The following is a 14,758-nucleotide window of genomic DNA, read 5'->3' on the forward strand; positions in this document are numbered from 1 at the left end:
AATTCGAGGATCTTTGAGATAACGTAAATAAACTGCCAAATAAGGTACTGACAATTTGTATATGCCATTCTATCAGGAAAAACAATGCACACTACAAAATTGCCTTTCTTTCTGCACTGTGCATGACTGGATGCTGATGCCACTGCACACTGTACGATGTGGCCACATAGTGTACCTAATGCTAAAACTCTGCAATTTCGTGGAATAAAGGCTCAGTGTTGTTAATTTTTTATTATTATTTTATACTGAGCAACATTACATTTAGCCTGTAACTAGAATTATTTAAACATTAAGAAACTCCAGACAGGTTTCATCATAGAAAGTTCTGTATCTTTGAAAATGACCAAAAATTTGAGCTATGCGGTTTCAATAAACTCAACACACATGAATACAGTTTTGCAATGAAAAAATTAAATCACAATACTGAGTATTACAGATAATTTCTCCGTGCATTACAAAGCAGCAACAATAATGAAGGACACAAGGAGTAAGATCAATGCACTGGGTTACCCATTATTTTGGAAACTACAAATTTTAACTGTTCCCTCCCTATACATTTATGAAATTATGATCTTCCTACACAGCAAACAAAAATTATTTTTGGACAATCATTTTAACCACAAATATAACATGAGAAATAAAAATAATTTTATGCTTCCCACACCCAGTTGAAAGTATATGCACAGACTCCACAGTATATAGGGATGACAAAATATACCAAGTTAATAGGCAAAAACATATTTAATATGAAGCCAGAAATTTTAAAAACAAGGCTACAGCAGATTCTGTGGGAGAAATGCTACTGTTCAGTAGAATTCATAGAGAATGAAATGATAATTTGAGCAAGGGGTAGTTAAGTGCTAGCTTTTCCCATATGTATAACAAAAATTTTATTATTATTATTATGCAGTTTGTTAACATCAGCTGTTCTGTATTCACGGTGAAATTTTACTGCAGTTTTGAAGTGTGTTCTGCAACTGAATCAAACTATTTAGATTATGTACATAACGAGAAAAATAAACCACAATTCACAAATATCAGTCAATCAATAGTTGTTTGTGATGAACAAAAAAATTTTGAAAAATCTCTTTAAAAATTTTGAAAAATCTCTTTAATGAACATACCCATCTTGCCTCGTCTTGACTTTGAATGTGATCCAGTGTGCTGAACATTAATGTGCTGGGTGCTAGGGGCAGTAACATGCTGTGTGTTAGGGGAAGACCAACCCCTCTCTACAGTAACTGCAAAGTAATGAAACATTTTATTAAAGATCTGGAACCTTAAGACAAAATATAAAAATACAAAAGCATATAATCTATAATACAAATATTTAAAAAAATAACTACAATGTACATTTTACTCATTTGTAGCCCACATTATACTTTATTTTCAAGACTGGATTAAAAAACAAAAATTGAAAACTTAATATAGTGGTTTTAATGCTTCAATTGTTCTACAAAGTCTCCCACTGGTTGGGTGCAACACACAGAACATTCATACATCCAGGCAAAACTATCAGAAACCTGCTTCTGTGGGATGATGTTCAAACTGCATGTCACACCGGCCTGAACGTCAGTTATATCATCAAAGTGTTGACTCTAAATGTGACTTTCTGCACATTCTCATTATATGGTAGGTTTGTAGTGATAACACCAAGACTTGCCACTTGTGACAACTTTTTTCTGAAAATAACTGTCCACATTTCACATTCCAAACAAGTTGTGGCAGGCATCCACACACAATTTTTCTTCAGGAGTCAAGTTGTGTGTGAAATGAACTATACACACACTTCTCTCTTCATAAAAATGTATCAAAAGTGTCTGTAACACTTGATTTAATGAAGTTGCTCCAATGTGATTTTCAATGCAACATTGCTGTCCTATTACAGCCACGCATCCACTACTTAACATAGCCTGATCACTACTGACTGATCAAATACATATCTGCTGTTGAACAGTAATTAATTCACACTGCCAGCACGGTTACTTTGCTAATGTCATTTATACGCCACAAATAAAATCAGCCTGGGAACTTTTTGGATGGGTGGTGTAGGTAAATAATTGCATCTAAATTACTTTTGGGAAAATTAAGTAAATAACAGAGACTGAAATGAAAAGGTGAACACAATTTAGACAGTAGAAAATTGATCCTTCTCATGTAGGAAAGAAGATTCTGTGCACTGAACTTAAGTCTTATTACAGAAGTCTATGACGACAGTACATAAACGAGTCATCACCTTTCACTACTAGTGGTCCAGTAAATTCAGTTAGACACAATTTAGTCACATGCACTTGAATCAGAGGAACAGTCAAACAGAGGAAATTGTCACTGAAGCAATGAACACATTTGTAAAGACATTCATGAAGTGGGTCACAAATGGCTGCTCAAATTGAAAACTTATTTAATCTGTGAAGAGATGGCAAACGGTTCATTTCTACCCACAGTGAATAGAAAATGGAGCTACTCACACTGTATCAGAAGATGCAAGGAGGAGGACTCAAAGTGAGTTGACAGACAAAAGATAATGAATTTGCCACATTTCTGTTGATCAGAACAATTATGGTATCAAGTAAAACAGCAAACATTCCATCATGATGTGTTTTTAATTCTCTTGTACATAATATGGTACACTTTACAGTACTCTATTATGTGCTACTTTATTACACTGTAACTCTTATACTTTAATTAAGCTACAAGAGGTAAAATTTTGTACTGGTAGGTCAGAAATGGGGCCTCGCTTTCCGGGCTACTCACGGAGTTCCTGTAACTCACCCGCCCTGAGGAAGGTCCTCGGATCCACGGTAGAAAGTACCACGCTATAAAGGCGTTAGCCACTGCCCTAGCTCCTCTATGGGCGGGACCGCAAGGGATCCAGGGAACTACAGTTATCCAATAAAGAGTGTGGCCACTGCAAATGACCAATACTATTGTTGCAAACAGCTGGCCACAACTCACAAAATACAGATTTTGCTGTGAATCTGTCATTTCACAATCACTAGCACCAAACCAGACCTACAGATATAGCGAAGGAAAGAAGCAAAGAGGGTATATTAGTGTCTAACACATTGTCAATGAAGATGTCATTGAAGACACAGAACAATCTTGGATTGAGAAATGATGGTGAAGGAAATTGGCTATTTCCCTTACAAAGGAGCCATCAGGAACTTGAGATACAAGATTTAGAGAAATCATGGAAAATCTGAATCTAGATGGCAGGATGGAGATTTGAACCACCATCCTCCTTACTGCAATCGTAACACCAATTCCCATCAGATCAGCTCAGTTAAGCACTGTCGCACTTGGCTAGCACTTGGATGGATCACCGTCCACATATGTCAAGTGCTGTTGTGAGGCCAATTGAGGAACTGCTTGACTGAGACGTAGCAACACTGATCATAAAAACTGACAACGGCCGGTAGAGCAGTGTGCTGACCACATCCACCCTCTGTATCCGCATCTGGTAACGCCTAAGGGATGAGGATGACATGGCAGCTGGTTGGTACCATTGAGCCTTCAAGGCATGTTCTGGATGGTGTTCATTTTTTGTACAGCAAAAATAAGTGATATTTCAACTTCAGCATGTTACAGAAAGTAAAAAAAGTAGCATAAATTATTTTACAATACCTGTAGAATTCTAATTGTCTATCTGAAGACACACAATGAAATAAAATGGGACAACAAATGGCTTCAATGATTTATGTTTGAAGATATTCTTCTTGTTATGAACATTAACTATACACTAGATGAATACAAGAATTTTTTGAGAGAGAGGATCATTTGAGATCAGATCTCTCTGGCAAGACTTAAACACTCATAACTAACACAAAAAACTACATTTTTCTGGTCAGCTACACTGTTCTGGCAATGCAGCCTGTCAGGGGGCAAAGAGCTGTGTAGGGTAGAGTGAGAGGAGTGGGTAAGGGGTAACAAGAAGGAAGGAGGGGACGGGGATGGAGGTAAGTGAGACTGATGGCTGAGAGAGCTAAGAAAGGGTATAGGATATGAATGTGGCATCAGCAAATGCACCTTGACAAAGGCAATAGAAGATGCATGTGGCACACAGTGATGGGCAAAAAGGGTTTTTTTGTGGCGGTGGTGGGGGGGGGGGGGGAGGGAGGTAGCGGAGGGGGTACTGAAAAGAGGAAAAGAGATACTGCAGAGAGAACATTTAGTGTAGAGTAATGGAGTGATGCAGGAGACAAGGACAGGGGTAGAGGTGGGTGTGGCCATAGGTCTCATGGACATTATGGAATTAAATTGTGTTTTCTAAGGACAAATTATATCTATGTAATTCAGAGATGATGGCATTTGGAGGGGGGGGGGGGGGGGGGGGGAGCTTACAAATCTCTTGTGCCACATCCACACATGCCCCTAATTCTAAAAATCATATGTACAAACCATCTGCAAAAGAATATCCACATAATTACTACAGACTGGAAAAACTTAAGTACATAAAGGGTTAGGGGTTTGACTACCTTTCATCATATTATGATATGACGAATCTCCTTGCCACCCTTCCTAAAGTTGTATTCCACTGTACACCCAATCTATATCATATCTTTGTCCACCATTATGCCACACCTACTGTCATTCCCATGGCACTGCAATCATTTCCCTGTGGAAGACTACGTGCAACACTTGTCCTATGAATCCATCCCACACATTCTATTCCAGTCCTATCATGGGCACATTCTACCTCACCTAAATGTGACAAAACTTATCATCCACACTTTCTTGAGAGTTGCTTCACTATTCTATGCCATATGATTCCCTGATCCCATATCACATCTCTGAATCACATAGAAGGGAATTGTACCTACAAAATACGTATTTTGCTACTGCAAGCTTCCATGCCTTAATTTCTGCAAGCCTATAACCCACACTCTCCCCAATCTCTGCTCTTGTGCCTCCCAACCCACTCCATAAACTTACACCCTCAATGTCCACTCAACTGTCCCACTCTTTCTTTTCCTATCCTTCCAACTCCTCCCCCCCCCCCCCCGCCCCCCACTCCACCATTTAGTGTGTCACATGCAACTTCCCCCAATCCATCCCAGGGATTGCTTACTGGTGCCATATTTATGTCCCATTCCTGTGCAGTGTCCCACCTCCCTCCCACTCCCATCCAGCCCTTTCTAGCTCTCCCCCCCCCTCCCCCCTTGTTCCTCTCCCCCATCCACCCAACACAAAATTTCACTCCAGCTGGGCTATGGCACTTGGACAACATAATGCATGGAGAGAGAGAGAGAGAGAGAGAGAGAGAGAGAGAGAGAGTGTGACAGCACATGCACATGTAAGGGGGGAGTAAGAGAGGAAGCAGTAGCTACTTCATCCCATGTTGGGTGCGATTTTTGTTCGGTAGCTCTGAGGAAGTGCACTGTCCAGATTTAGCAATGATTTCAGTCTTGTGTATATGCCTATTGACTACTCAATGCCTTGGCTAAAATTAGTATTTAATTTCACTCTTTCAGTTATTTGTATTCCATGTCAATTTCTGAATTGAGTAGTCCAAATGCACAAGCCGCTAAATGCATTTTTATCGATTTTGAGTTGGGCACACTGCCGTATAGATTTTTTCAGTGCCTACACTATGGAACAGGTTTCAGGGTGCAAAACCTGTTATAACTCATTGAAAATGGGTGTGTGCCATGTCCAGATACAAAGCATGCCAACTGACATCAGACATTCAAAGCTACCTTTCAGTTTGTTATGATTTGAAGGGATATTTTTGTTATTCAGAGTTAGGTTAGCTGCATTGTAGCGAACGTGTACACAACAATGAAGCTCTCGCTGTCGATGCATTGTTGCAATATATGCCAATAATCACAGTTTAGCTGATCAGCAGGGTGTTTGTTGACATATTAGCATGAGTGTTTTGAAGAAAATGACTTTTTTTTGGACGGTTTAGATGCAGACTATGGTACGAACAAAGTGGGAGTAATTTAAGGAAGGAGAAAGGAAGACTGAATTTAAAATCCCATCATTGTGGAGGTCATTTAGAGACAGAGCACAAGTTCGGGTTCTGTCAAGTAGGGGGAAGGAAATTGGCTGTGGATTTTGAAACGGACTATCCTAGCATTTGCCTGGAGTGATTCAGAGAAATCACAGAAAAACCTACATCTGTATGGCTGGACATGGATTTGAACTGTCGTCGTCCGGAATGCGAGTCCACCATGCTAACCACTGTAACACCTCACTCAGTGCAAGTAACTGAAATAACAAGAATTCTGCAAGAAGTCAAACCCTCATAGTAGTTGCAAATGACCAGAATGAGATAGAGCGTGACAGTCCTTCCTGGAAAAGGAAGAATCATAGTCCTTCCTGGAAAAGGAAGAATCATCCTAATCAGTGGAAGATAAATGTTTCCAAACCAGAAAGATGAGAATATGAAAAGTATTATCAAAACAATGTCATGCAATGGAAACTATATTGACACTAATTGTTATGACAAAAACTCAACAAATTCAGGGTATGATCTGTGCTCTCCTCTACACAGTGGCGGACCATTCCTGCAAAACAAACTGGTAGTTATCTGGCAACAATGTAAGAGTGAAATGCACAGCAAAACTAAAGAAAATGTGTGTTAAATTCAGCAGGCCTTGCAGGGAGTGGCTAGGAGTGTGTGCGGTCATGTATAGTTTTGCTATACACTACACTTACACGGATGCCAGGTTACTCCCAGTTTCAGTTTTGCTCGAATTGTCCACTGGGAAGGATTTTTAGCAACCACTGGTGGAGGGGATTTTGGTAGTAAAAAATGAAATTTTCTACCCATCATGTGGTTTAACCACACGTTTTTATACACACTACCTGGTTTTTTAACTTAGCTTGTCCTTCTTACTGCCCCTTTCATTTTATCTGTGTGTACAGACTTCTGCCTACTTGTCAAGACCTGTGATGTGGTTTTCCACTGCCCCACTTGTCACCGTTTACTGCTTCTATGTACTTAAGCATGGGACTTCGTTTCAAATAGAAGCCCAAGGCCGTCCCAAAAACTCCTGATTGTAAACATCCCTTCAGAAAACTAAGATATAATGAACTTACCATACAAGGCATCAGAAAATTCACCAAATGTTTCACCAGAAAAGAAGCCAAAGTGTCAGAGCAACTACGTAGCTCAAAATGTGTCTAAAACATCCCCTAAAAGAAGATCCAGAGAGGACAAAAAAGGAAATGAACCATCACCACTCATTTTTCTTTACTGAAAATAAGTGACAAGGATATTGAAAATGTTGCTGTTCGCAAAGCAGCTTTTTTGTCAGTTTTACAAATTAAGAATGATAGGGTTACCAGGTTATGCCACAAAATTGTAGACCAATATGCTGTTACCACTGATATGAGAGGAGGAGACACAAGAACCACATTGCGTGATACAAGAAAACAGTGTGTGAAAAATCACATCAAGAAATTAAACCCCTTAGACAGTAAGTACTCATGAGGAACTAACACCCAAAGAGTCTATTTAAGTAGCAAATTGAGCATAAGAAAGATGTGGACCACATTGTGAAGAGAATACTGAAAACATTGTCAAATACAATTATTATGGGAGAATTTTTTGCACAGATTTGCTTTGACACCAAAAATTTTGATACCTGCTCAACATGCTCCTTGCTGGAAAATCTTATTGAAATGGGAAAATGAAGTGCTGAAAAGGATAGTATGCAAACCCAGCTCAACACCCATAAAATGAGAGCTGACATGTTCTATACAAAGCTGAAATGAAATGACAATGGTGAAATAACTCTCAGTTATGACTGTCCATAAATCTAGTACTACCAAAGGTGCCAGATCAAGTGGTCTATTATTGCCGTCAGATGTACCTTTACAACTTTACAGTGTGTTAGGGCTAATTCGAGTCCCACCAAAACACTGACTTGGTGTTTCCAAATATTTGTTTGGAATATGAATGTGCCAGAGGATCAGTCCAAATAGCATTGATGGTTCACCACAGACTGACTCACCTGAACATCAAAGGAGTGAAAAAACTTTGGTTGCTTTCTGCAGATGCAGAATAAAAACAGGATGAAGATCAGCATGCTAGCTCACTGGTTTCTTCTCAAAACTCTCAAAAATGGCGAAGGAACGGAACTGTGGTTCCCAAATAGTGGACCTCTTATTCATCCCACCTGACTAGGTTTTTGGTAACATTGAAAGACAAGTTGACCATCATAGAAAACAAGTCTGTACACATTTAGCTCTGAGCGTCATTGAAAACCAGTCTGTACACATTCAGCACATTGAGAAATGTGACAGTAGTAAAACTAGAACAAAATGAATGTCTTATTCAAGACTGAAAAGGATGCATGGAAATCTCAGTGAAAGTTACTGTTAAATGGCATTTCCAGATACAAAAAACATCTTTTTCACAAAAAGCAAAAATGATTTTAACACTGGAGAGGGGGAAGGTCATCTTGAAGAGGGGAAAAAATTTCAGCAAAGCAGACAGCCCAACACCAATCACAGCAGGTATAGAACTTTCAGAAGCCAAACTCTGAGACGTCAAAAAGCTTTTGGAGCTCCACTCTGGTGAAGACTGGTCGATGGGCAACAAACTCAAATTCTGCATCGAGGTGTTCTACAACGAGGAACGCAGTCCTAGAGATACTCCTGCCACTGCCAATCCTCAAAACGAGGAAGAAGCCAGAAGAGATTTTGAGTTGAAGGATGGTGTTGAGGTTGATGTCACTTAAAAGCAATTTTCAGCCACTTTCATTTTTTATAATTTTGTTGTTGTTGTTTTAAATAAGAGGAAACTTTCTGCCAATCTATTCCATTTTCTAAAACTTTGTTGATGTTTTGCTGGTGCACAATTTGGAGCTTATTTGATTTTCTACAATATCTTGTAATGTCAAAAGTACGATGGTGTATTTCTTTAAAAAAATCTAATGTTAAACATTCTTCCAGAATGAGATTTTCACTCTACAGTGGAGTGTGCACTGATGTGAAACTTCCTGGCAGATTAAAAGTATGTGCCGAACCAAGACTCGAACTCAGGAACTTTGCCTTTTGCTGGCAAGTGCTCTACCATCTGAGCCACCCAAGCATGACTCACAACCCATCCTCACAGCTTCAATACTGCCAGTACCTCGTCTCCTACCTTCCAAACTCCACAGAAGCTCTTCTGCAAACATTGCAGAACTAGCACTCCTAGAAGAAAGTGTGGTGTCACCGCCAGACACCACACTTGCTAGGTGGTAGCCTTTAAATTGGCTGCGGTCCGTTAGTATACGTCGGACCCACGTGTCGCCACTGTCAGTGATTGCAGACCGAGCGCCGCCACACGGCAGGTCTAGAGAGACTTCCTAGCACTCTCCCCAGCTGTACAGCCGACTTTGCTAGGAAAGGTTCACTGACAAATACGCTCTCATTTGCCGAGACGATAGTTAGCATAGCCTTCAGCTACGTCATTTGCTACGACCTAGCAAGGCGCCATTACCAGTTTATATTAAGATTGTTATTAACGAATCAACAAGAGCGATGTACACCAATTATGGATTAAAGTTAAGTATTCCAAGAACTACGTTCTTTTCTTATTAGACTCAACTCCTTTAATTGTTCCAGACCTCACGCCAGTCTGCGTGAGCTTTGAACGCGTGCATTTCGGCCTCCTCTAGCAACACGGTGTTGGCTCTTCTGCCAACACTACAGAAAGGATATTGCAGAGACATGGCTTAGCCACAGCCTGGAGGATGTTTCCAGAATGAGATTTTCACTCACTTGGGTAGCTCAGATGGTAGAGCACTTGCCCACAAAAGGCAAAGGTCCCGAGTTCAAGTCTCGGTATGGCACAAAGATTTAATCTGCCAGTAAGTTTTTTACCATTCTTTTTTGTTCTCTTTTTGATGTTAAATAAGTCAGTTTTTCCTGATAAAATAATGTCACTTTCATATTTTTATATGCCAACTTTGTAGAATTTTCAGAATTCTCTTTGAGATGAAATGAATTCCACTTATATTCGCAACAATTAAATTCCATCCTTCTCCCATTCCTAAAGTATCACTCAATAGCATGTTTTGCAACTGAAAGTTTGTTTCATAGTTGGAGCTGCTAACTGTATAAGTTGGGTGCAAAAACTGCTAAGTCAATATTTCACCTAATATTTTAACACACAAAGCATCATCACAGATTTCAGACATTAATATTTAGTAATTAATTTTTTTAACTTATTTTTAAAAAATAAATGAAATCTTTAACTTTAATAGCATGGATAGGATGACATCACAAGCAATATTTTACTATAAAAGGGTAACATGGGTTGCAGGGTAAAAGCAAAAATGATGTGGCAGAAAGTGATACTGTAATGCTGATGAAAATTGTGTTTATCCTGGCATTCACCATAAGGGATTTAGGGAAATCCCTGAATACCTGAATCTGGGTCACTTGAACCACTTTCCTCCGAAATATGAGTGCTGTGCCTTACCACTGTGGCATTTCACTCTGTTTATGTGTGTTCAATGCACAGAGCAACTATACAACAAGTTGTTATCTTTCTTAACTACAAACAATTGAATGAGTTAAATTTCATTCATGGCAAAGATAGCAAATCTGTGTAAATTGTGGTAACCCAAATTTTGGTGATCTGTTTCATTTGAAAGCATCAGAAATAAAGAACACCAAGTCCCTTTAATCCTTTTCATTTTCAAAAAGGAAACTTTTATTCACTACGGGAAGTTATGAGACATTTGGTATAACAGTTTTCAATATGAAATAGTTTACCTTTTTTAAAAAAATAAAATATCCTTGTGTATATCATGTAAAACAACATCGGTTTACAGCTACTTTAATCATCTGTCTCCATTCCTATGATAGTACTCCCTTCCCATAAAACTTGCTCATGTGTGTGAGCTATCTAAGCCAATAATTTTAAATCTACGTTGTTTCAAAAATGGTTCAAATGGCTCTATGGGACTTAACATCAGAGGTCATCAGTCCCCTAGAACTTAGAACTACATAAACCTAACTAACCTAAGGACATCACACACATCCATGCCCGAGGCAGGATTCGAACCTGCAACCGTAGTGGTTGCACGGCTCTAGACTGAAGCGCCAGGAACCGCTCAGCCACACCAGCTGGGTCTGCATTGTTTGTTAAAGACTTCTGTTATACATTCATACGTAATTTTACTCCTACATTAATACGACAGAAGGAATTCTTAATATTTACCAGGTTTATCTTTCCTTGGATCTTTACGGCGATTGGGACCTCCCAACTGTGTCACAGTCTTTTCTTCATCTGGAAATTAAAAATACAAAATATTAGCTCATGCCATAAATAAAACGTATATACCAAGAAAAATGTCAATTTGAGCAATCTCTTTTCCATTTTAACCTAAAGACAAAATCAATATGCGAGAGTCAAAAAGTAGTTTCATTTCTGTAGTATTAATAATTTTGTAACAGTTAAATTTCACTGACTATGCTCCAAAAACACAGACAAAATTTTAGATGGATTTCACACCATTTCTTTAGTCTAAGGTGCTAGAGACTTTCTAACAAAAATTATAGCTGTGCTGTGAAACATTACTGAACACTGTTCAAGTCTCGAATGGGGAAGGGGAGGGACAACAAATACAGCACAAAGTGCATAACACACACACACAAAAATGTACTCACAAAAGTTCCTTAACAAATTCAACATGATTGACAAACACAGCAATGTTTGCAACTCAAGGGGAGTAGTGACACAGTAGCCATTGAAAATAAATCAAGGCTGACAAATTAAAAAAAAAAATGTCTCAATTGTAGATTTAGAAATCTCCCAGACTTTGAGGAAAAATCAGAAATAAATCAAGGGGCCAGAGTTAGAGAGAAGGAGAAAGAGAAGGAGAAAGGGGAGGGGGGGGGGTGGCGGAGAGAGGGAGAGAGAGAGGGAGAGAGGGAGAGAGAGAGATATGTAAGTGGAAGTCACAGAAATGGAGCACTTTCTTCGTTTGTTAAGGAAGGTCAGTTGGTTGGTTTAAAAGGGGGGAGAAAGGGGTGGGGGGGGGAGGGGAAGGGACCAAACAACTGAGAGGTCTGCAGTCCCTTGTTCCTGGTAAAATAATTATTCAAGGGAAAGAAGAAAAGAAAGGAGATGTACAGCACAAAAACAGGAGAAAGGAAGAACCAGAAGAACAACCATCACTACTATGGACAAAACACACAAAGAAAATCACAGAGAGAAGCAAGAAACAGGTAGAAGGGATAAAAAGAAGAGAACAGATGACCGTGGCTTGCTGACCACGAGAATAAAAAGGAAAAGCTAGCCACTCTGCCACACATTAAAACATCCACCCTAAAAGCATTAGTGTGGAGAACACAAAGGGACAAAGGGACAAAGGGACAAATGACATGCGCTAAAATTTATACAGAATGACAAAACCCACAGTCACATATAAAACTTAAAACTAAATTAGCCGATGAGGCGTTGTCAGCTAAAATTAATGGGTAATGAGTCCGGTAACTGGAGAGTCCGTGGCAGGGCAGCCAAAGAAGGACAGCTCACAAAGATATGGGCCACTGTCAGCCGAGTGCTGCACCGACACTGAGGTGGGTCATCACTGTGCAGGAGGTAGCCATATGTCACCCAAGTGTGGCCAATGCGGAGCCAGCGGATAACCAAAGAGTCCCTGAGAGAGGCCCGCATGGAGGACTGCCACACATTCGTAGTCTCCTTAAAGGCACGCAGTTTGTTGTGCATGCTGAGGTTATGTCATTTCATCTCCCAAAGCCACAAAACCTTGCAGTGTAGTACTGAACGCAGGTCAGTTGCAGAAAAGCCGATCACCATAAGCAGTTTCTGCGTAGCCTGTTGGCAAGTTCCCTGCTTGCGATTCCCACATGACCTGGGGTCCAGACAAACACTACTGAACGACTGGACCGTTCCAGCAAACAGTTACTTCCCATGTCATCCTTATTCTGACAGCCACAGCTTCAAGAGGGGTTTGAAGGGGCACAGTTTCACTACAGACTGAGTTTAGGACATAAACGCAAACTCCACCTGACACTCGATTATAGTCACTACGGTTCCTGTAGTATCCCTTACAGCCACGGAGGGCAGGGGTCTTCATTGCCAGGAATCAGGTTTCTTGGAGAACAATACAGAAAGCCAGTGTAAAGCTGAACAGTTGCCATAGCTCAGCCAGGCAGTGGGAAAAAATACCACCGCAATTCCACTGGAGGATGACATCCTGAGACTGGGAAGTTATGGAACATTCAATGAGGCTGTTTACGCCTCACAGTCATCTGCTGCCACCGATTTATTGCCTGAGCAGTCTATATCCATAGTGTCCAAGGGTCTAGCGAGATCTAGGTCCTCAGCAGACACCAGAATCTCCACCTTATCCGCATATGCAGAGCTTGCAGGTAGTGGTGGTGTGGGTGGCACTGCAATTCCCTTGATCTTGGGGACCTTCATTTGGATTTCTGTCGCTGCTCCTGGGGTTTCCCTGGCTGGGAGGACTTCACTGATTCAGTCTCCGGAACTGAGGATGAGCGTGAAGCCCTGTGACCAGCTGCTTTTGGGCTCTTCAGCCACTGGCGGGTGTCATCTTTCCCATTACCAGAAACCTGTCCAGAAGTAGATGGTGCGGGAGCAACAGGGAGGGAAGTGCCCCCCACCATCGAGGGGGCAAGTGTAGTCTTCTGGTTCTCAGAGGCGGCAGGAATGTGAGGAACTGATGGGGCGACAACTGTTTTCATAGCAGCGGCATAAGAGGTGTTCACAGCCACAGGATGTAGGTGCTCAATTTGCCTCTTAGGCTCAGTGTAGGTCAGTCGGTCCAGGGTCTTATATTCTATGATTTTCCTCTCATTCTGTAAAATCCTGCAGTCTGGCAATCAAGGTGAATGATGCTCTTTACAGCTCTTTACAGCTGACACAGATGGGAGGCGGGGAACAGGGAGTACCGGGATATGATGGACATCCACAATCGCGACATGTGACACTGGAAGTGCAGGGGGAAGACATATGACTGAACTTCCAGCACTTAAAGCACCACATCAGGGGAGGACTATATAGCTTGACGTCACAGCGGTAGACCCATTCTCGGGTAATGCGTCACCCTCAAAGGCCAAGATGAAGGCACCAGTGGCAACCTGATTATCCCTTGGACCCGATTGACGCGCCAGATGAAATGAACACCTCGCCACACTAAATTGGCATGCAACTTGTAATCAGACTGCAAAAGAAAGTTCCTGTGGAATATAATACCCTGGACCATATTTACGCTCTTATAGGGCGTGATGGTAACAGAAATATCCCCCAACTTCCCCATTGACACCACCCAACCTCAGCAAGGGTCACCTGGCAGGACATCCATTGCTTGGAGTTCGATGCCCCAGGGAGATGGACATCTACTCCATGCCACACCTGGGGAGTTAACGGCGCAGGCATCAACAGAGTGATCTGTGTGTTGTCTGGGGGCTACAACCAACAGGGTACATGGCGGCCCCACCACAACGGACTGGCTACCATGCTGGATATGAGGTGCTAAGAAGTCCATGGTCATCGTCAGCGCAGAGAGCGACATTGCATAGAGCATGGTGGAAAATGCACCCAGGAAGGTGTCCTCGCCCAGGAGATGGAGAATGAGCAGGACTGCAATGCGATGATGAGAAAGCGGGCTCAAGATCTCAATGCATGATGGGCACAATGCACCATATAAGGCGCCCTTCCCCAACTGGCTCACTCTTTGGGAAAATTTAGAAAGATGGAGGTCAAACTCAACAGTGGACCATCAAATAAAGGCCAAAATGTGTGAGTCTTCTTTTAGTCGCC

At 41.1% G+C, this 14,758-nt stretch overlaps 1 protein-coding gene across 1 annotated transcript in view; it reads right to left on the minus strand.

Moving 5' to 3' along the window:
• Positions 1-14,758, minus strand: part of LOC126248840 (uncharacterized) — a 413,487-nt gene that overhangs the window by 210,499 nt on the left and 188,230 nt on the right. The window contains exons 5-6 of the mRNA XM_049950258.1: positions 11,165-11,233; positions 1,125-1,241 (exon numbers count right to left, since the gene is read on the minus strand). Of these exons, the coding sequence (XP_049806215.1) occupies positions 1,125-1,128 (4 nt within the window). The 5' untranslated portion in view covers positions 1,129-1,241; positions 11,165-11,233. The remainder of the gene's footprint in view (positions 1-1,124; positions 1,242-11,164; positions 11,234-14,758) is intronic.

Source organism: Schistocerca nitens, chromosome 3, assembly GCF_023898315.1.
Source record: "Schistocerca nitens isolate TAMUIC-IGC-003100 chromosome 3, iqSchNite1.1, whole genome shotgun sequence".
NCBI classification, from domain to species: Eukaryota; Metazoa; Arthropoda; class Insecta; order Orthoptera; family Acrididae; genus Schistocerca; species Schistocerca nitens.